The sequence below is a fragment of the Oncorhynchus gorbuscha genome, linkage group LG23 (assembly GCF_021184085.1).
Source record: "Oncorhynchus gorbuscha isolate QuinsamMale2020 ecotype Even-year linkage group LG23, OgorEven_v1.0, whole genome shotgun sequence".
In the NCBI taxonomy this organism is placed as follows: Eukaryota; Metazoa; Chordata; class Actinopteri; order Salmoniformes; family Salmonidae; genus Oncorhynchus; species Oncorhynchus gorbuscha.
The window spans coordinates 6,005,601-6,029,829 of record NC_060195.1 but is presented as its reverse complement, the minus strand read 5'-3'; the positions used below and the strand labels follow the sequence as shown (position 1 = coordinate 6,029,829).

The 24,229-nt window shown below is 46.0% G+C and overlaps 1 protein-coding gene and 1 non-coding gene across 2 annotated transcripts; both read right to left on the bottom strand.

Moving 5' to 3' along the window:
* Positions 1 to 24,208, bottom strand: LOC124011432 (elongation factor 1-gamma-like). Its single transcript, XM_046324800.1, has 11 exons — positions 24,144 to 24,208; positions 22,835 to 22,912; positions 22,452 to 22,532; positions 21,654 to 21,717; positions 11,532 to 11,674; positions 9,523 to 9,666; positions 7,046 to 7,175; positions 6,362 to 6,572; positions 1,879 to 2,051; positions 1,289 to 1,413; positions 1 to 361 (listed from the first exon to the last, which is right to left on the bottom strand). Exons 1-11 carry the CDS (start codon positions 24,153 to 24,155, stop codon positions 203 to 205), a joined length of 1,320 nt encoding a protein of 439 aa, XP_046180756.1. The 5' UTR covers positions 24,156 to 24,208; the 3' UTR covers positions 1 to 202.
* LOC124011723 lies at positions 21,958 to 22,032 on the bottom strand. The gene has a single exon (XR_006834621.1). It is a non-coding gene; the product is annotated as a small nucleolar RNA SNORD36 (small nucleolar RNA).
* Positions 24,209 to 24,229: the final 21 nt, after the last annotated feature.

Genomic DNA, 24,229 nt, shown 5'->3' with positions numbered 1-24,229 from the left:
TGGCATTGTGGAAAACATGTTTATTTGTCAACTCAAAACAAGTACTTCTGTTGAACCATTGCGACACAATCCACTCCAACTGAAGATCAGTTTGAGAAGGTCCAAGTGCAGTTTTAAGGTGGTTGAATATCCTTTAGGTTAAGGTGTTGATGTATAGTGTCGGACGTATAGGGGGTCATGGTGCCATCCTCCTCCACGCTGCTCACTTGAAGCACTTGCCCTGGTTAAAGGGTTTTCCCACGTGTTTGAACTCTCCCTCCCAAGCAAAGTACTCCTTGACCATGGTCTTGGTTTCCTCGCTGTCGGGGTCCAGTTTGCGCCAGGCGTACGACTCGTAATCAATCTGCCAGTCATCAGACAACTACACAGGAGGGAGAGATGATATGTGGTCAACTAAACACAAGCACACAATCATTGAATTAACGACATCCCCAATATTGGGAGAGAAGAAGTAACTTGTAGGGTTTATCAATGCTTGGTGAGACTATAACAAGATCAACCAAGTCACTCGTATGTACACACACACACACACACACACACACACACACACACACACACACACACACACACACACACACACACACACACACACACACACACACACATACATATATACACACACACATACATACATATATATATATACACACACATACATACATATATATATATACACACACATACATATATACACACACACATACATACATATACATATATACACACACATACATATATACACACACATACATATATACACACACATACATATATACACACACACACACATATATACATACACATACATATATACACACACACACACATATATACATACACATACATATATACACACACACACACATATATACATACACATACATATATACACACACACACATACATATATATACACACACACACACATACATACACACACACACACATACATACACACACATACATACATATAGTTGAATTGAAAATGTGCTCTTGGAGATCTGTGTGTGTGTGTGTGTGTGTGCATACACACACAGATCTCCAAGAGCACATTTTCAATTCAACCCCAAGGACCAGTTTCCCAGACACATTAAATTTAGTCCAGAACTAAAATATTTGTTGTTGTTGTGGTCCTGGACTACACTTAATCTATGTCTGGGAAACCAGTCCCCCAGTGTCTCTCCAAAAGTGCTCAGTTTGGTCAACTATTATTATCCCCAGGGCAAATAACAGACCAGAATGGCCTAGTAAAAATGTCCTTCCACCCCAAGGGAAAACAGAAACTCACAGTGAAAGCCAAGTCCTGTCCCCTAAAGATCCAGATTCCAGAAATGCTACTGTCGTTGTTCCCTCCGAACAGGATCACGCTGGCAAAGCCGTTCTTGCGGAGTTTGTCGAGTCGCTGGAACATTCCTGAAAAGATGAAGCCGCTCTCAGAACATCGCCATTTTTACACCCTCAAGACTCCAGACATTCAGTACTTTTTTTGCGTGACAATGATCGATACACGTGGAATCCTTGACTCTAAATACATGGCCGTCACGCTGCGTGTTAATTGAGATTGATTTGAAATTTACTGTCGAGTCGGCGTCTACATAACTGTACCTTAACAGTATGAAGTACACGTGTCACTACTTTCTAAATGATTAATTTGGGAGTCTGGTGTGTGTGAAGCCTGTTGACGGCTGTGTGGCTCTGTGGGTGGCTGTGTGGCTCTGTGGGTGGCTGTGTGGGTGGCTGTGTGGCTCTGTGGCTCTGTGGGTGGCTGTGTGGCTCTGTGGGTGGCTGTGTGGATCTGTGGGTGGCTGTGTGGATCTGTGGGTGGCTGTGTGGATCTGTGGGTGTAGAGCCTATGGACGGCTGTGGTAGGTATCTCACCCATGATGAGGTTGCAGCTCATGAAGGTCATGGTAAGCTCCTCTGGGAATTTGTACTCGCCGTACCAGATGGAGTAGCCCTCCTTGTCAAAGTGTTCCCAGAAGTGGGGCACGGCTACAGTCAGCGTGTCCTCGTTAGAGTACTTCCTCTTGAACTCGTCCATGACAAATGCACTGCAGGAAGAGGAGAGAGCAGGAAGAGGAAGAAAGCAGGAAGAAGAGAGGAGGAGAGCGAGAGAGAAAGCAGGAAAAAGTATGAGAAGAGAAGATTGAGTTATTAGACCACAATCCGACCACGTACACAATAAACTATTGACCAGTAGAGAAAAGAGAAGATTGAGTTATGAGCAGATCATGTAGGATACACAGGACTAAATATACTGAAAAAAAAAAACCCACAAAAAAAACCCCGCAACAACTTCATAGATTTTACTGAGTTACAGCTCATAAGGAAATCAGTCAGTCAAAATGAATAAATTAATTCATGAGGACCTAATCTATGGATTTCACATGACTGGGAATACAGATATGCATCTGTTGGTCACAGATATATATATATAGAGGTGTGGATCAAAAACCCAGTCAGTATCTGGTGTGACCATTTTCCTCATGCAGCACAACACATCTCCTTCACATAGAGTTGATCAGGCTGCTGATTGTGGCCCGTGGAATGTTGTCCCACTCCTCTTCAATGACTGTGTGAAGTTGTTGAATATTGGTGGAAACTGGATCACGCTGCCATACACACCAATCCAGAGCATCCCAAACATGCTCAAACGGGTGACATGTCTGGTGAGTATGCAGGCCATGGAAGAACTGGGACATTTTCAGCTTCCAGGAATTGTGTACAGATCCTTGAGACATGGGGGCCGTGCATTATCATGCTGAAACATGAGGCGATGAAGGTGGATGAATGGTACGACGAGTGGCCTCAGGATATCATTACGGTATCTCTGCGCATTCAAATTGATGTGGATTTTTTTATATTTTTTATTTATATTTCACCTTTATTTAACCAGGTAGGCTAGTTGAGAACAAGTTCTCATTTGCAACTGCGACCTGGCCAAGATAAAGCATAGCAGTGTGAACAGACAACACAGAGTTACACATGGAATAAACAATTAACAAGTCAATAACACAGTAGAAAAAATGGGCAGTCTATATACAATGTGTGCAAAAGGCATGAGGAGGTAGGCGAATAATACAATTTTGCAGATTAACACTGGAGTGATAAATGATCAGATGGTCATGTACAGGTAGAGATATTGGTGTGCAAAAGAGCAGAAAAGTAAATAAATAAAAACAGTATAAAAACAGTATGGGAATGAGGTAGGTGAAAATGGGTGGGCTATTTTCCTATAGACTATATACAGCTGCAGCGATCGGTTAGCTGCTCGGATAGCTGATGTTTGAAGTTGGTGAGGGAGATAAAATTCTCCAACTTCAGCGATTTTTGCAATTGCGATTTTTGCAATTCGATGTCATAAGGTGAATGCACCAATTTGTAAGTCGCTCTGGATAAGAGCGTCTGCTAAATGACTTAAATGTAAATGTTACATTACATTAAAGTCATTTCCGGTCACAGGCGAATGGCGATCGTTTTCATCGTCCGTAGTTTATGCCTGCCCATACCATAACCCCAATCAGTTGACGACGTTGACATCAGAAAACCGCAAGCCCACACAACGCCACACACGTGGTCCTGTGGTTGTGAGACCGGTTGGACGTACTGCCAAACTCTTGTCAACAGCTCCGGTTAGACATTCCCCGCAGCCAGCATACCAGTTTCTAGCTCCCACAAAACTCAATCTCTGCCTTTTGGGATACTTCCCAAATGATACTGAGTTCCTTACAACTTCTGACCAGTGCCCTAGGGAGCCATTTGGGACAGCTCGAGTCTCAACACATACGGTTAAATAGTCAGACAGAATCTTAAGTTCACCCAGTCTCTCCTCCGAAGCCAATTATACACTGAAGAAAAATATTTAAAAAAACACAACATGTAAACATTTTGGTCCCATGTTTCACGAGCGGAGATAAAATATCACAGGAATGCTCCATACACACAAAAAAAGCTTGTCTCTCAAATGTTGTGCACAAATGTGTTTACATCCCTGTTAGTGAGCATTTCTCCTTTGCCAAGATAATCCATCCACCTGACAGGTGTGGCATATCAAGAAGATAATTAAACAGCATGATCATTACACAGGTGCACCTTGTGCTGGGGACAATAAAAGGCACCCCCCCCAAAAAGTGAAGTTTTGTCACACAACGCCACAGATGTCTCATGTTTTGAGTGAGCGTGCAATTGGCATGAGCTGTTGACAGATAATTGGTTATTTAACATGTCAGGTGGCTGATTATCTTGGCAAAGGAGAAATGCTCACTAACAGGAAGAGACATAATATATATATTTTTCTCTACTGTGTTATTGACTTGTTAATCGTTTACTCCATGTGTAACTCTGTTGTCTGTTCACACTGCTATGCTTTATCTTGGCCAGGTCGCAGTTGCAAATGAGAACTTGTTCTCAACTAGCCTACCTGGTTAAATAAAGTTTATATTTTATTTTTATCTTGGCAAAGGAGAAATGCTCACTAACAGGAAGAGACATAATGTGTTTGTGCGTCTGGAACATTTATGATGCTCTTTATTTCAGCTCATGAAATAATGAGACCAAAAACATTCACACGTTACGTTTAGATTTTTTGTTCAGCGTACAGTGCATTCGAGAAAGTAGTCAGACCCCTTGAATTTTCACATTTCGGTACAGCCTTATCCTAAAATTGATTAACTAAAATGTTTCCTCAATCTACACACAATTCCCCATAATGACGAAGCAAAAACAGGTTTTTAAATTGTTTTGCAAATATAAAACAGAAATACCTTTAAAAAAAAAAAAAGAAGAAAAAAGTATTCAGACCCTTTGCTAAGAGGCTAGAAATTGAGCTCAGGTGGACCCTGTTTCTAATGATCATCCTTGAGAAGTTTCTACAACTTGATTGGACTCCACCTGTGGTAGAGTCAATTGTTCGGACATGATTCGGAAAGGCACACACCTGTCTATGTAAGTCGCTCTGGATAAGAGCGTCTGCTAAATGACTTAAATGTAAATGTAATATAAGGTCCCACAGTTGATAGTGCATATCAGAGCAAAAACCAAGCCATGAGGTCGAAGGAATTGTCTGTAGAGCTCCGAGGCAGGATTGTGTCGAGGCACAGATCTGCGAAGGGTAACCAAAACATGTCTGCATCATTGATAGTCCCCAAGAACACAGTGGCCTCCATCATTCTTAAATGGAAGAAGTTTGGAACCACCAAGACTCTTCCTAGAGCTGGCCACCCGGGAAAACTGAGCAATCGGGAAGAAGGGCCTTGTTCAGGGACCCGATGGTCACTGACAGAGCTCGAGAGTTTCTCTGTGGAGATGGGAGAACCTTCCAGAAGGACAACCATTTCTGCACCACTCCACCAATCAGGCCTTTATGGTAGAGTGGCCAGACGGAAGCCGCTCCTCAGTAGAAGGCACATGACAGGTCGATTGGAGTTTCTCAAAAGGCACCCAAAGGACTTCCTGGTCTGAATAAACCTAGACCGAAGTCTTTGGCCTGAACGCCAAGCATCACATCAGGAAGACATCCGGCACCATCCCTACTGTGAAGCATGGCGATGGCAGCATCATGTGGTGGGGATGTTTTTCAGCGGCAGGGACTGGGAGACTAGTCAGGATCGAGGTAAAGATGAATGGAGCAAAGTACAGAGATCCTTGATGAAAACCTACTCTATAGCACTCAGAATGGGGCGAAGGTTTTACCATCCCTATGCACAGCCAAGACAACACAGGAGTGGCTTTGGGACAAGTCTCTGAATGTCCTTAAGTGGCCCAGCCAGAGCCAGGAATTATACCCAAGTCTCTGGGGAGACCTGAAAATAGCATTTGAGAAGATCTGCAGAGAAGAATGGGAGAAAGTTCCCAAATACAGGTGTGCCAAGCTTGGAGCGTCATACCCAAGAAGACTCAACGCTGTAATCACTGCCAAAGGTGCTTCAAAGTACCAAAGGTGCTTCAAAGTACAAAGTACTGAGTAAAGGGTCTGAATACTTATGTAAACGTCATTTCAGTGCAAAGATGTCTGAAAATCTGTTTCCAGATATCTGAAACACACTCAAGAGGTGGTCCTTCTGTAGCTCAGTTGGTAGAGCATGGCGCTTGTAACGCCAGGGTAGTGGGTTCGATCCCCGGGACCACCCATACGTAGAATGTATGCACACATGACTGTAAGTCACTTTGGATAAAAGCGTCTGCTAAATGGCATATATTATATATTATTATTTGGTTGTTTCAATAAATGACACCAAGACCATGTCAAGCTCATCTTCAAACAAATTAAAATCACAATATTTAGAGTTAGCTTGCTAAGTTAGCTTGCTAACGCATTGTCAGTATAAGCCTCAGGTCTGATGTAGGTGGAGATATGATGTACCTCTTTGGTAGGTGAGCGAAAGGGTCCTTTGTTTTGGGTTCTGAAGCCAGAGCTGCTTCACACTCGTCCATTTCCTCCTCGGCAGGGGCAGCTTCCTTCTTCTTCTTCTCCTGAGGTTTGCCTCCCTCCTTTCCAGCTTTCTCTTTCTTGGGGGGAGCGTCTTTCTTGGAATGGCAGTCTTTCTTGGGCTGCATGTCAGAGAACTTCTTGGCTGGAGAATAAAGACATTCAATAACCAATCCAGTGTAGTGTACTACACTCAGTGTATCCTTGCGTTTGCATCTTTTAACATCAAAACGAAATGCTATTACCATTTGATAACATTAGCATAAATCAGTGCTTTAAGTGGGGCGTACCGGCACCTCTCATAATATAGTAACTACTGTCCCAGGTCTTCTAGTCAGATTGTTGTAGATTGGGTCTACTTTAACCTGTGCCAAAGTCCTGCGTTATTCTCCCAAGGATTAGATTTCACAACGAGGGGGATGCCTCTGTCATGATAGTACGGTCTTGGGTGGGTGACAAATTACTTCACAGAAACACCTTTCAATCTTCTCCGTGAAAACAAACTCCAAATATTTGTCATTTAGAAAATCAAAACGTGCAGAAAATACAACACTATGCTTCACAGAAAACATAATTTTTGGAACTAGAACAATGCTTAATGCTAAGGAAGGTCCTTACGATCAAACTGAGCCATCTTGTCGCAGAGCTTGACCTCTCCGAGCACGGTCTTGAATTGGGGCTGGTTGACGCAGGTCTGGAACCAGCGGTTCACGTTGGGGAAAGGTTGGCGGAAGGAAGGCTCAAGGACCTACAGGAGGAGAGGGTAATTTAAAACCACCGTGGCCAGCTCTACTAGCCCAAACCAACCACCGTGGTCAGCTCTACTACCCCAAACCAACCACCGTGGTCAGCTCTACTACCCCAAACCAACCACCGTGGCCAGCTCTACTACCCCAAACCAACCACCGTGGCCAGCTCTACTACCCCAAACCAACCACCGTGGCCAGCTCTACTACCCTAAACCAACCACCGTGGCCAGCTCTACTACCCCAAACCAACCACCGTGGCCAGCTCTACTACCCCAAACCAACCACCGTGGCCAGCTCTACTACCCTAAACCAACCACCGTGGCCAGCTCTACTACTCTAAACCAACCACCGTGGCCAGCTCCACTACCCTAAACCAACCACCGTGGCCAGCTCTACTACCCCAAACCAACCACAGTGGCCAGCTCCACTACTCTAAACCAACCACCGTGGCCAGCTCTACTACCCCCAAACCAACCAGTGGCCAGCTCTACTACCCCCCCAAACCAACCACAGTGGCCAGCTCTACTACCCCCAAACCAACCACAGTGGCCAGCTCTACTACCCCAAACCAACCACAGTGGCCAGCTCTACTACCCCAAACCAACCACGTGGACAGTGTTTCCCAATCCACAGAGCACGTTTGTATCTAGAGCTGATATGTGCAGTCCTAGGAGGTGCTCCCTTGAGGAATGGACAGAGAAATACTGACCAAGGCCAAGTCATCAAAGCCACAGGTTTCCCGGACCCAGATTAAGTCCTGGATTCAAAATCCATCAATGGACTTTCTAATCTCCATTGAAAGTGTTTAGTCCATCACTATGGTTACTCGTAAATCGTCCCCGTGTTTTTAGTCCATCACTATGGTTAACCAACGTCCCTGTGTTTTAGTCCATCACTATGGTTACTGTCTCTAAATCGTCCCTGTGTTTTAGTCCATCACTATGGTTAACCGTAAACCCCTGTGTTTTAGTCCATCACTATGGCTACTGTCTCGTAAATCGTCCCTGTGTTTTAGTCCATCACTATGGTTACTGTCTCGTAAATCGTCCTTGTGTTTTTAGTCCATCACTGGTTACTGTCTCGAAAATCGTCCCTGTGTTTTTAGTCCATCACTGGTTACTGTCTCGTAAATCGTCCCTGTGTTTTTAGTCCATCACTGGTTACTGTCTCGTAAATCGTCCCTGTTTTTTTAGTCCATCACTATGGTTACTGTCTCTGGTAAACCATCCTAAATGGAACACTAGTGTGTTAGTACATCACTATGGTTACTGTCTCGTAAATCGTCCCTGTGTTTTTAGTCCATCACTGGTTACTGTCTCGTAAATCGTCCCTGTGTTTTTAGTCCATCACTATGGTTACTGTCTCTGGTAAACCATCCTAAATGGAACACTAGTGTGTTAGTACATCACTATGGTTACTGTCTCGTAAATCGTCCCTGTGTTTTTAGTCCATCACTATGGTTACTGTCTCTGGTAAACCATCCTAAATGGAACACTAGTGTGTTAGTACATCACTATGGTTACTGTCTCGTAAATCGTCCCTGTGTTTTAGTCCATCACTATGGTCACTGTCTCGTAAATCTGCCCTGTGTTTTTAGTCCATCACTATGGTTAGTCTCGTAAATCGTCCCTGTGTTTTAGTCCATCACTATGGTCACTGTCTCGTAAATCTGCCCTGTGTTTTAGTCCATCACTATGGTTACGGTCTCGTATATCGTTCCTGTGTTTTAGTCCATCACTATGGTTACTGTCTCGTAAATCGTCCCTGTGTTTTAGTCCATCACTATGGTCACTGTCTCGCAAATCGTCCCTGTGTTTAGTCCATCACTATGGTTAGTCTCGTAAATCGTCCCTGTGTTTTAGTCCATCACTATGGTTACTGTCTCGTAAATCGTCCGTGTTTTTAGTCCATCACTATGGTTACTTTCTCGTAAATCGTCCCTGTGTTTTAGTCCATCACTATGGTTACGGTCTTGTAAATCATCCCTGTGTTTTAGTCCATCACTATGGTTACTGTCTCGTAAATCGTCCCTGTGTTTTTAGTCCATCACTATGGTCACTGTCTCGTAAATCGTCCCTGTGTTTTTAGTCCATCACTATGGTTACGGTCTCGTAAATCATCCCTGTGTTTTAGTCCCAAAGTGCACTTAATAGGGAGCCAATTTGAGACACACCCTGTTTGTTAATAAACACACGAGGTTCCCTGATTCAACAAACCACTGATCAGTTAACTGAAGCAAAGTGTGTGCAGTCCAACAGGCATAGCGAAACACCCACCCAGACTAAGTCAGAGACATGAAGCCCCTAGGGTATTCGCTGTCATAACAGTAAAAGAGAAAAATCAAACCTGTTTATAGAGCCAGATCATGCTACAGGCCACGCTGATATCAGCCAGGCTGACTCTCTCTCCAACCAGGAAGGTCCTGGTGTTGAGGTGATGGTTGAGGACAGACAGGACCTTCTTCATCTCCTCCTTGGCCTGCTCTGTTGCCTGGAGGGAGGGAGGGGTATATACAATGCATTACAATTACCAATGGATACATTACATTGTACAAGACTAGAGGCTACATACAGGACAAGAGACATGGCATCCAAATTGATCCGAGTAGCAGTTAACTAGAACCGACGAGGTAGCTCCTAAGCTCCTAAGAACCGACGAGGTAGCTCCTAAGAACCGACGAGGTAGCTCCTAAGACACTTCATTAAGAACTACAGCCACCAAACCGCATTTCAATGAGTTGTTTCACTGCAGCAGGAAATGGATGGTCACGCTGAACATCTCTCAACAGTCTCTAGGTGTTGTGAGAGATAATCAACAGCAATACTGACAAAATAGGTCCTACAGTAATGTCCCACAGGACTAATGACATATGTATTAATGTCCTACAGGACTAATGACATATGTATTAATGTCCTACAGGACTAATGACATATGTATTAATGTCCTACAGGACTAATGACATATGTATTAATGTCCTACAGGACTAATGACATATGTATTCATGTCCTACAGGACTAATGACATATGTATTAATGTCCTACAGGACTAATGACATATGTATTAATGTCCCACAGGACTAATGACATATGTATTAATGTCCTACAGGACTAATGACATATGTATTAATGTCCTACAGGACTAATGACATATGTATTAATGTCCTACAGGACTAATGACATATGTATTAATGTCCTACAGGACTAATGACATATGTATTAATGTCCCACAGGACTAATGACATATGTATTAATGTCCTACAGGACTAATGACATATGTATTAATGTCCTACAGGACTAATGACATATGTATTAATGTCCTACAGGACTAATGACATATGTATTAATGTCCCACAGGACTAATGACATATGTATTAATGTCCCACAGGACTAATGACATATGTATTCATGTCCTACAGGACTAATGACATATGTATTAATGTCCTACAGGACTAATGACATATGTATTAATGTCCCACAGGACTAATGACATATGTATTAATGTCCTACAGGACTAATGACATATGTATTCATGTCCTACAGGACTAATGACATATGTAGTAATGTCCTACAGTAATAACCCCCAGGACTAATGACATATGTATTAATGTCCTACAGGACTAATGACATATGTATTAATGTCCTACAGTAATAACCCCCAGGACTAATGACAGATATGTCCTACAGTAATAACCCCCAGGACTAATGACAGATATGTAGTAATGTCCTACAGTAATAACCCCCAGGACTAATGACAGATATGTCCTACAGTAATAAACCCCAGGACTAATGACAGATATGTAGTAATGTCCTACAGTAATAACCCCCAGGACTAATGACAGATATGTCCTACAGTAATAACCCCCAGGACTAATGACAGATATGTAGTAATGTCCTACAGTAATAACCCCAGGACTAATGACAGATATGTAGTAATGTCAGGCAACACACACATAGAAATGATATGTTTTGGTGTAATAATAAAAAATAATATTTTTGCTGGGAAAAATCTGAGTGGCTGGTAGATTTTTGTAATGTGGCTGGTGGAGAAAAAGGTCATTTCCACCCTGGTTTTAAGATATGATCATATAAATCAGGGCTGGGCTCCTCGAGGGCCTGATTGGAGTCACACTTTATACTCCACCCCTAGCAAACACAGCTGATTAATCACACTGCATTCCATACTGAAGATCAGGATGAGGTGATTATTGGAGTCAGGTGTGTTAGCTGGGGGGGCAAAACTGTGACAACAATCAGGCCCTCGAGAATTGGAATTACCCACACCTGATCTACAGCATAACTACAATACAGTGGACCTGGAACAAACCCAGAAATAGCATCAGTGATAGCAGTACATACCTGCTTGTTGAACTGCATGATTCCCAAAGTGGGGAAGACCCACGTAGAGGCTGGAGGGATGATTTCAGCATCAGCGAAGCTTACCCACTGAAGCACCTGGGACTGGGCCTGGGGACTGCTGCCACGCAGGGCCTCATTGCTCACTGGAGGAGAAGACAAGACAGACAGTCCACAAGATGAGAATGTGGGCACGGGTCTTAACGGAGGTAATGTCGTCCCAAAGGGCTGTGAGAATCCGAACGCTTTGGTGGACTTTTCAGACCAATGACCTTTCTTAGAAAAGTCCAGTCATGACTTATATCTCAGATCAAAACCCCCAGATACAGTATGCTAGCAGTAGGGCTTTTCACTGCAGTGGTACTCCTTTATAAAACACCCTGGTGTTGTGGCAGAGAACTCTCACTGATAAGGATGGATCTAAACCCTCCTGTAGATTTAAACTCCAACCCTGTTCCTCCTATAGGTCTGTTCCTGGAGAGCTACCGTCCTGTAGGTTTAAACTCCAACCCTGTTCCTCCTATAGGTCTGTTCCTGGAGAGCTACCGTCCTGTAGGTTTAAACTCCAACCCTGTTCCTCCTATAGGTCTGTTCCTGGAGAGCTAACCTCCTATAGGTCTGTTCCTGGAGAGATGCTGTCCTGTAGGTTTAAACTCCAACCCTGTTCCTGGAGAGATGCTGTCCTGTAGGTTTAAACTCCAACCCTGTTCCTAGAGCGCTAACCTCCTATAGGTCTGTTCCTGGAGAGATGCTGTCCTGTAGGTTTAAACTCCAACCCTGTTCCTAGAGAGCTAACCTACAATAAGTCTGTTCCTGGAGAGCTACTGTCCTGTAGGTTTAAACTCCAACCCTGTTCCTAGAGAGCTAACCTACAATAGGTCTGTTCCTGGAGAGCTACCGTCCTGTAGGTTTAAACTCCAACCCTGTTCCTAGAGAGCTAACCTACAATAGGTCTGTTCCTGGAGAGCTACCGTCCTGTAGGTTTAAACTCCAACCCTGTTCCTTGAGAGCTACCAGGTCCTGTGGAGGTTTAAACTCCAACCCTCATCTAACACACATCCTTCTAATAAATAGCTGGTTGAAAAGCTGAACCAGGTTAGAACTGGGGTTGGAGTTAAAAACCTACAGGACGGTAGCTCTCCAGGAACAGACCTATAGGAGGTTAGCGCTCTAGGAACAGGGTTGGAGTTAAAACCTACAGGACAGTATCTGGGGGTTTTGATCTGTTTGTATTGCTTCACAGTCCCTGCTGTTCTATAAGGTGTATATTTTATCTGTTTATTTAAATGTAATTTTACTGCTTTGTAGTCATGGCTCTATGTAGTACTGTGGAATAGAGTTCCATGTTGTCATGTCTCTATGTAGTACTGTGGAATAGAGTTCCATGTAGTCATGTCTCTATGTAGTACTGTGGAATAGAGTTCCATGTAGTCATGGCTCTATGTAGTACTGTGGAATAGAGTTCCACGTAGTCATGGCTCTATGTAGTACTGTGGAATAGAGTTCCATGTAGTCATGGCTCTATGTAGTACTATGTGCCTCCCATAGTCTGCTCTAAACTTGGGGACTGTGAAGAGACCTCTTGTAGGCATGTCTTGTGGGGTATGCATATGGGGTGTCCGAGCCGTGAGCCAGTAGTTTAAGACAGACAGCTCTGTGCATTCAACATGTCAATACCTCTCACAATTACAACCCATAACCTTGTCAAGGAAACACACCAGGGCCTCAAGCCATCTGTTCTCTAGCACGCGGTTTTCCCGAAACACAGTCATGGGGTTCCCCCCTGGGAGCACGTTTTGGTTTTTGTTCCAGCACTACACAGCTAATTCAAATAATCAAAGCCTGAGGAACTGGTTATTTGGATCAACTGTGTAGTGCTGGAATCAAAACCCCAAAAATGTGGGAACCACAGGGGGGGGGTAACGCTAGCGGGAACAACGGGGGGGAGATAAGGCAGCTGCACAGATCCAGAGATCTTTGACTTTGAAAACAAAGCAGAACCCCCCCCCCCAACCCCTGTGTCTCCTTATTAAAATCAGCCACTTAGATAACTAACAACAAACCAAATACACAGCTGGAGACTATAGCACATCTTAAGACAGTTATAAGATACGAAACATTTAGTAGTGAATGACTTCACCTCAGGTGCACCACACAACACAAGACTCACCGATATGACGAACAACACTACAGACTCACCAGCTCACGCTGTTCTGGGGGAACTTTGGTTCATAACGACTAATAACGTGACAAGCAAAATGAATAACGAGATGTGTCGTTAATCTCCTTGCGTGTTGCACAAGTAATAATATAATAATAATATATGCCATTTAGCAGACGCTTTTATCCAAAGCTACTTACAGTCATGTGTGCATACATTCTACGTATGGGTGGTCCCGGGGATCGAACCCACTACCCTGGCGTTACAAGCGCCATGCTCTACCAACTGAGCTACAGGACCACAAGTAGACTGCAGGTATTTACTCAGCGTCTACAAAATATTCAAATCTATCGAAAAACTCAAAATAAAATGATTTCAACGAAATTTGACGGTTTATGAAATCCACCCTGTGGGTAATTCCAATTATACCCCGGTACACAGCCCAACCCTACTCTCTAGGTGACACCACAGGGAGAGGCAGACACCACAGGGAGAGAGAGGACAGAGCCAGACACCACAGGGAGAGAGAGGACAGAGCCAGACACCACAGGGAGAGAGAGGACAGAGCCAGACACCACAGGGAGAGAGAGGACAGAGCCAGACACCACAGGGAGAGAGAGGACAGAGCCAGACACCACAGGGAGAGAGAGGACAGAGCCAGACACCACAGGGAGAGAGAGGACAGAGCCAGACACCACAGGGAGAGAGAGGACAGAGCCAGACACCACAGGGAGAGAGAGGACAGAGCCAGACACCACAGGGAGAGAGAGGACAGAGCCAGACACCACAGGGAGAGAGAGGACAGAGCCAGACACCACAGGGAGAGAGAGGACAGAGCCAGACACCACAGGGAGAGAGAGGACAGAGCCAGACACCACAGGGAGAGAGAGGACAGAGCCAGACACCACAGGGAGAGAGAGGACAGAGCCAGACACCACAGGGAGAGAGAGGACAGAGCCAGACACCACAGGGAGAGAGAGGACAGAGCCAGACACCACAGGGAGAGAGAGGACAGAGCCAGACACCACAGGGAGAGAGGGCAGAGCCTAAACAGGCTTGGGCTGAGTCTCAATTCTCCAACCTTGTTTAATCCACTTGAGAAAATATGCAAGTGTACACGAGAAAAATGGGGCTGCAGCCCTAAACACTCAATGCAGCGAACCACGTCCATGATTGTCAGCTGATTAGTAGAATCAGGTGTTCAATTAGGACAGCTGGAAACCAAACCCTGTATGAGGGCTGCTATGGAGGAGGGTAGCTGGCCACCATTGTCTTAAGGATCAAAACAATTCACAGGGATGGAAACTGCTGAGGGCCAAAAACAGTTTCACTGAAACATGCAAAAGACAAAATCCCTCTGACTCGCATCTAAATAATGTAACGACAGCAATCCAATGCTATTTGTTGCCTAGACTTTACTGCAAAATGACACTCGAGTCTTGAGAAATAAACAAAACACTGATATTGCAGTTACCATGACATCCTTTATAATAGTACGCTGGTTACCATGACAGCCTTTATAATAGTACGCTGGTTACCATGACATCCTTTATAATAGTACGCTGGTTACCATGACAGCCTTTATAATAGTACGCTGGCTACCATGACAGCCTTTATAATAGTACGCTGGTTACCATGACAGCCTTTATAATAGTACGCTGGTTACCATGACAGCCTTTATAATAGTACGCTGGTTACCATGACAGCCTTTATAATAGTACGCTGGTTACCATGACAGCCTTTATAATAGTACGCTGGTTACCATGACATCCTTTATAATAGTACGCTGGTTACCATGACAGCCTTTATAATAGTACGCTGGTTACCATGACATCCTTTATAATAGTACGCTGGCTACCATGACAGCCTTTATAATAGAACGCTTGTTACCACGACATCCTTTATAATAGAACGCTTGTGACCACACACACACACGTAAATATTGCACTTGGGGAAAAACATCCTAAAGTAGAAATAGAATGAAACAGAACAGGGATTCTATTTTTGTTCTATTATAGTGGCCACGATAGTAGACGTCGATCAAGTGCACAAGGCTTCATGTGTGGAAAAATAACATTCACCGAGTAAAACATGGAATAATCCTCCTCACTCTCAGGTGTTACTGTCAAGTTCAACACAACTAAAACCACATCTTTAGGCTACACTGCAGGTTATTACACTGTGCACTTTCTGCCTGTGGACATCTGTTCTACAATGTGCCAGCAGAGAATTGTTTTATTTTACCTTTATTTAACTTGGCAAGTTAGTTAAGAACAAATTCTTATTTACAACGACGTCCTAGGAACAGTGGGTTAACTGCCTGTTCAGGGACAAAACAACAGATTTCTACCGTGTCAAGCTCGGGGATTCAATCGAGCAACCTTTCAGTTACAGGCCCAACGCTCTAACCACTAGGCTACCCTGCCACCTCTACACTCTAACCACTAGGCTACCCTGCCACCTCTACACTCTAACCACTAGGCTACCCTGCCACCTCTACACTCTAACCACTAGGCTACCCTGCCACCTCTACACTCTAACCACTAGGCTACCCTGCCACCTCTACGCTCTAACCACTAGGCTACCCTGCCACCTCTACGCTCTAACCACTAGGCTACCCTGCCACCTCTACGCTCTAACCACTAGGCTACCCTGCCACCTCTACGCTCTAACCACTAGGCTACCCTGCCACCTCTACGCTCTAACCACTAGGCTACCCTGCCACCTCTACGCTCTAACCACTAGGCTACCCTGCCACCTCTACGCTCTAACCACTAGGCTACCCTGCCACCTCTACGCTCTAACCACTAGGCTACCCTGCCACCTCTACGCTCTAACCACTAGGCTACCCTGCCACCTCTACGCTCTAACCACTAGGCTACCCTGCCACCTCTACGCTCTAACCACTAGGCTACCCCTGCCACCTCTACGCTCTAACCACTAGGCTACCCTGCCACCTCTACGCTCTAACCACTAGGCCACCCTGCCACCTCTACGCTCTAACCACTAGGCCACCCTGCCACCTCTACGCTCTAACCACTAGGCCACCCTGCCACCTCTACGCTCTAACCACTAGGCCACCCTGCCACCTCTACGCTCTAACCACTAGGCCACCCTGCCACCTCTACGCTCTAACCACTAGGCCACCCTGCCACCTCTACGCTCTAACCACTAGGCCACCCTGCCACCTCTACGCTCTAACCACTAGGCCACCCTGCCACCTCTACGCTCTAACCACTAGGCCACCCTGCCACCTCTACGCTCTAACCACTAGGCCACCCTGCCACCTCTACGCTCTAACCACTAGGCTACCCTGCCACCTCTACACTCTAACCACTAGGCTACCCTGCCACCTCTACACTCTAACCACTAGGCTACCCTGCCACCTCTACACTCTAACCACTAGGCTACCCTGCCACCTCTACACTCTAACCACTAGGCTACCCTGCCACCTCTACACTCTAACCACTAGGCTACCCTGCCACCTCTACACTCTAACCACTAGGCTACCCTGCCACCTCTACACTCTAACCACTAGGCTACCCTGCCACCTCTACACTCTAACCACTAGGCCACCCTGCCACCTCTACACTCTAACCACTAGGCCACCCTGCCACCTCTACACTCTAACCACTAGGCCACCCTGCCACCTCTACACTCTAACCACTAGGCCACCCTGCCACCTCTACACTCTAACCACTAGGCCACCCTGCCACCTCTACACTCTAACCACTAGGCTACCCTGCCACCTCTACACTCTAACCACTAGGCCACCCTGCCACCTCTACACTCTAACCACTAGGCCACCCTGCCACCTCTACACTCTAACCACTAGGCCACCCTGCCACCTCTACACTCTAACCACTAGGCCACCCTGCCACCTCTACACTCTAACCACTAGGCCACCCTGCCACCTCTACACTCTAACCACTAGGCCACCCTGCCACCTCTACACTCTAACCACTAGGCCACCCTGCCACCTCTACACTCTAACCACTAGGCCACCCTGCCACCTCTACACTCTAACCACGAGGCCACCCTGCCACCTCTACACTCTAACCACGAGGCCACCCTGCCACCTCTACACTCTAACCACGAGGCTACCTGCCACCTCTACACTCTAACCACGAGGCTACCCTGCCACCTCTACACTCTAACCACGAGGCTACCCTGCCACCTCTACACTCTAACCACGAGGCTACCCTGCCACCTCTACACTCTAACCACTAGGCTACCCTGCCACCTCTACACTCTAACCACTAGGCTACCCTGCCACCTCTACACTCTAACCACTAGGCTACCCTGCCACCTCTACAGTCTAACCACGAGGCTACCCTGCCACCTCTACACTCTAACCACGAGGCCACCCTGCCACCTCTACACTCTAACCACGAGGCCACCCTGCCACCTCTACACTCTAACCACGAGGCCACCCTGCCACCTCTACACTCTAACCACGAGGCCACCCTGCCACCTCTACACTCTAACCACGAGGCCACCCTGCCACCTCTACACTCTAACCACGAGGCCACCCTGCCACCTCTACACTCTAACCACGAGGCTACCCTGCCACCTCTATACGCTCTAACCACTAGGCTACCCTGCCACCTCTACGCTCTAACCACGAGGCTACCCTGCCACCTCTACGCTCTAACCACGAGGCTACCCTGCCACCTCTACGCTCTAACCACGAGGCTACCTGCCACCTCTACGCTCTAACCACGAGGCTACCCTGCCACCTCTACGCTCTAACCACGAGGCTACCTGCCACCTCTACGCTCTAACCACTAGGCTACCCTGCCACCTCTACGCTCTAACCACTAGGCTACCCTGCCACCTCTACGCTCTAACCACTAGGCCACCCTGCCACCTCTACGCTCTAACCACTAGGCCACCCTGCCACCTCTACGCTCTAACCACGAGGCCACCCTGCCACCTCTACGCTCTAACCACGAGGCTACCCTGCCACCTCTACGCTCTAACCACGAGGCTACCCTGCCACCTCTACGCTCTAACCACGAGGCTACCCTGCCACCTCTACGCTCTAACCACGAGGCTACCCTGCCACCTCTACGCTCTAACCACGAGGCTACCCTGCCACCTCTACCCTAACCACGAGGCTACCCTGCCACCTCTACGCTCTAACCACGAGGCTACCCTGCCACCTCTACGCTCTAACCACGAGGCTACCCTGCCACCTCTACACTCTAACCACGAGGCTACCCTGCCACCTCTACACTCTAACCACGAGGCTACCCTGCCACCTCTACACTCTAACCACGAGGCTACCCTGCCACCTCTACACTCTAACCACGAGGCTACCCTGCCACCTCTACACTCTAACCACGAGGCTACCCTGCCACCTCTACACTCTAACCACGAGGCTACCCTGCCACCTCTACACTCTAACCACGAGGCTACCCTGCCACCTCTACACTCTAACCACGAGGCTACCCTGCCACCTCTACACTCTAACCACGAGGCTACCCTGCCACCTCTACACTCTAACCACGAGGCTACCCTGCCACCTCTACACTCTAACCACGAGGCTACCCTGCCACCTCTACACTCTAACCACGAGGCTACCCTGCCACCTCTACACTCTAACCACGAGGCTACCCTGCCACCTCTACACTCTAACCACGAGGCTACCCTGCCACCTCTACACTCTAACCACGAGGCTACCCTGCCACCTCTACACTCTAACCACGAGGCTACCCTGCCACCTCTACACTCTAACCACGAGGCTACCCTGCCACCTCTACACTCTAACCACTAGGCTACCCTGCCACCTCTACACTCTAACCACTAGGCTACCCTGCCACCTCTACACTCTAACCACTAGGCTACCCTGCCACCTCTACACTCTAACCACTAGGCTACCCTGCCACCTCTACACTCTAACCACTAGGCTACCCTGCCACCTCTACACTACCCTGCCACCTCTACACTACCCTGCCACCTCTACACTACCCTGCCACCTCTACACTACCCTGCCACCTCTACACTACCCTGCCACCTCTACACTCTAACCACTAGGCTACCCTGCGGACCCTACACTCTAACCACTAGGCTACCCTGCGGACCCTACACTCTAACCACTAGGCTACCCTGCGGACCCTACACTCTAACCACTAGGCTACCCTGCGGACCCTACACTCTAACCACTAGGCTACCCTGAATCCACCTGTTAAACCAGGCCCAGCTACACTTCATCCCTGAATCCACCTGTTTAACCAGGCCCAGCTACACTTCATCCCTGAATCCACCTGTTAAACCAGGCCCAGCTACACTTCATCCCTGAATCCACCTGTTAAACCAGGCCCAGCTACACTTCATCCCTGAATCCACCTGTTTAACAAGCAACAACTAATTTTCACCTAATTCTCTCATTCTGAAAATGAACCACATACTTTAAAGGGAAAACATCAGTTCACAGATGATAGTTAGTTCGTTACCATTTCACACCGATTTCCAGGGTCCAGTAAGCAACTAACGCGTTATAACTTGATGAACGGCAAGGAGTCGTATACCAAATAAAAAATATATGCCATTTAGCAGACGCTTTTATCCAAACCCACTACCCTGGCGTTACAAGCGCCATGCTCTACCAACTGAGCTACCACCCATACCAGTTAATACTATATTGAATTGGTTAGTTTACTAATGTCAGCTCATCTGATGTTGTAACGTTAGCTGTCTGACTTTATGAGCCTGCTAATTTTCACACCATAAACTCTTATTATTTAATAAGTTGGCTAATGTTGCTCAACATTTCTCTGGCTAGCTAACGGAGAATTCGATCCCGCTAGCAAGATAATTCACAGTGCCAACAAAACTTGTTCCACCACACTGTCTCCCTCACCTCAAACTTTCCAAATGCCAGGTGTTATTTCAGTTACAGGTCATGAAGTACTGCTTCATCACCTTCTCACCCCCCGTCTCCGTTGTCAGGCTTCTGACCTACAGTACCTCTTCGTTATGGTTCAGGGGACGCGCTGCTCTGAGTTAACTGGCAAACTGTCTTTCAGAGCGCAGGCTGATGCTGTAAATAGTAAGTTGGTCGTCTCTTCCCTCTCCAATCGCGTGCTGTATTATGTTATGTAAAACGATTGGCTAAGCCTTGGATACAGCCAGTATTGCTCCAAACACTCATCACTCATTCACATACAGCCAGTAGTGATCCACCCCCCCCCCTTACAGCCAGTAGTGATCCACCCCCTTACAGCCAGTAGTGATCCACCCCCCTTACAGCCAGTAGTGATCCACCCCCCTTACAGCAAGTAGTGATCCACCCCCATACAGCCAGTAGTGATCCAACCCCCTTATAGCCAGTAGTGATCCACCCCCACCTTACAGCCAGTAGTGATCCACCCCCACCTTACAGCCAGTAGTGATCCAACCCCCCTTACAGCCAGTAGTGATCCAACCCCCTTACAGCCAGTAGTGATCCCCCCTACAGCCAGTAGTGATCCACCCCCCTTACAGCCAGTAGTGATTCACCCCCTTACAGCCAGTAGTGATCCACCCCCTTACAGCCAGTAGTGATTCACCCCCTTACAGCCAGTAGTGATCCACCCCCTTACAGCCAGTAGTGATCCAACCCCCCTTAAAGCCAGTAGTGATCCCCCCTTAAAGCCAGTAATGACACCCCCTTAAAGCCAGTAGTGACACCCCCCCTTAAAGCCAGTAGTGATCCAACCCCCAAAAAACTTCTACACAAATCACATAGGTCACCTATTTTGGATTCAAACCTGTACATTTGGCCAAAAGGTGACTAGTTTGCATCTCTGAATTCATCTTCGGACACTTTCAGTCCACATACAATGCAGAAGGGCTAGAGTCCATAATGACACCATATTCCCTATGGCCTCCGGTCAAAGATAGTGCACTATTGTATGTAGAGGATTGGGTGCCATTTGGGACGAACCACCTGAAAAAGATGAGATGTGAAACAGACTTACGGTAGTGAGCAATGGCATTACTCTCGAAAAGACAGAAGCCGTCGTCACCCTGAAAAGCTGGTACCTGTTGAGGGGGAACAGTAAAAAGAAACAACAAAAATTCAGTCATTTATTTGGACGGGCGACAACAACCATTTTGTTTTATTTATGGGACAATCCAGCATTGATATGAAACCCATTGTTCAATCTAGCTTGGGCACCAGCCTGTGCCATCGTGCCACACCTTGCCGTGTTTGGCACGACGAGGAGTGGATATGACAGCAGATCTGGGATCAGGCTACGTTAACATAGTCTGTTTACGTCTGATGCTCAGGGTTAAAAAGCTCAATAAAACTTCATTATTATTTCAGGTGAAGAAATTAAAAAATCATCATTGCATCATACAAACTATTTTAGGAATATAAACCTACAACCACAGACAATACAAAATATTATTGTCCAAGTTCAAGGATGTGTACACAGTAAAGCAGGTAGCCTAGCGGTGGGCCAGTAACCGAAAAGTCGCAGGTTCAAATCCCCGAGGTGACTAGGTGAAAAATCTGTCGTTGTGCCCTTGAGCAAGGCACTTAACTCCCAACTGCTCCTGTAAGTTGCACTGGATAAGTGCGTCTGCTAAATGACTAAAATGGAAACCATATACCAAGTCGCACCCTATTACCTATATTTACATTTACATTTAAGTCATTTAGCAGACGCTATATTTACATTTACAGGGTCCTGGTAAAGTAGTGCACTGTGTAGGGAATAGGGTACCCATTTAAGACGCATCGCATTACAAAAGGGGATGCTGAAACTCACCTTGCCCAAGGGGAAGTTGTTGAGGAAGGCAGGGGTACGGTTTGTCTGTCCGAAGGTGAAGGCGGGGGCGCTGCTGGCCACCTTAAGAGAGACCAGATGATACTTAATTCACCCTAAAGGGAAAATTAGACTGCGTTTACTCAGGCAGCCCAATTCTGATTTCTCTTTTCTTTTTTTTCTCTCCCAATTATGGACAAAATAGCTGATTGGTTAAATGACCAATTAGTGGGAAAAAGATCAGAATTGGGCTGCCTGTGTAAACAGAGTTAGTTTGTCATCCTTACAGCTGCAGTAAAAAAAACTATAAATACATCATTTAACAACAAAACACAGGACAATAAGAAAAAAGACATATGATGAAGGCAGGTTTAAACGTGTAGTACCTTGAGGCGTGCACCGCTGTACTGGGCTGCAATTTGAGCCTTGAAGGCTCTCCAGTTTTCTGGATACGTGTACAGAGTCTGTGGAAGGGAGAAGAGTTTTTTTTTAAATTTTAAACACAACTTTATAAAAAAATGGCAGAGGAAAAACAATGTACACAGCAGTGCTTCTAGATCCAGGTGGTGGTGGTTTAGGCAGGAACTAGTAGAAGCTACACAACTATGGGGTTCTAACAGTAGGCTATGTAGGGTATCCAATCAAAAACACCTTTTAACCAATAGATCAAATAATATAACAAAAGTAATTGAGATTTTACCCTTGTATGATTTGTGTGACTTAAATCAATGGATGGGGGGGGACCAGAGAGAAATAAAGTGGTCAACAACAAAAATAAATCTGGAAAATAGCATAGCGTCAGCGAGGCTGGGCTAGAGTTAAATGGTGAGCCTGTCAGTTAGCCTTAACTCTGTCATCTTTCTTCTCCAATCCCACAAACATAAAAGAGGTAAAATATACTAAACAAAATTATTAACAGACAATAAATAAAAAACTGGCAACAGTTCTGGTGGATTCCTGCCGTCAGCATGCCAATTTTAAACTCAAAATTTGAGACATTTGTGGTGTGCATCAAAACAGCACATTTTAGAGTGGACATTATCTTGTCGGCAGCATAAGGTGCACCTATGTAATGACCATGCCGTTTAATCAGCTCCTCAATATGCCACATCTGTCAGGTAAATGGATTATCTTGACAAAGGAGAAATGCCCACTAACAGGAACGTAAACAAATGCGTGCACAAAATTTAAGAGAATTCCGCTTTTTTTGGGCGTATAGAAAATATCTGGGAACGTTTATTTCAGCTCATGAAACATAGGACCAACACGTTACGTTTACATTATTGTTCAGTTTAACGTTAGATAGCCAGCTGGTCACAAGTAAGCTACCAATAGACTCCGGATGGCAATATGTTGATGCTTTGATTAGAACATTAAAGTCCTAAATATGCCATGTATACATACGACTGCGAGGAAATATCATTCATTATTCGTCACGGACTCTGAAGAAACTCAACGTGGCATAAGGCACAGAAAGACGCGTCATTTAACCACCACCCAAGCTATTATGCTGCATCGTCAAGAAAGACTGAAAAAGGGGTACAAATAAACACGGCAATGACGTTAAAAGGGCATAAATATTTCAGATGCACTAAAAGGTAGCGGATAAGTGGATGGATGGGGCCGATATTGTACAGATGGTTGTTAAAACGCAAGTATAAATTCTGTGACAAGGCATCTCTCCAGTTCACTCACCCCTGCCGCCATCTTTAGGACGAGAGAAAGAACGTGGACGCGCACCAGTGACGTATTTACTGCCAGTTCGGGCGCGTCGCTGTAAC

Bases quoted from the DNA above. Each gene is read 5' to 3' on its own strand.
- LOC124011432 (XM_046324800.1), bottom strand. The intron at 9,667-11,531 runs GTATGTACTGCT...CCCTCCCTCCAG, and splicing joins TCATGCAGTTCAACAAGCAG to GCAACAGAGCAGGCCAAGGA. The intron at 7,176-9,522 runs GTTTGATTTTTC...CTCCTCCTGTAG, and splicing joins TGATCTGGCTCTATAAACAG to GTCCTTGAGCCTTCCTTCCG.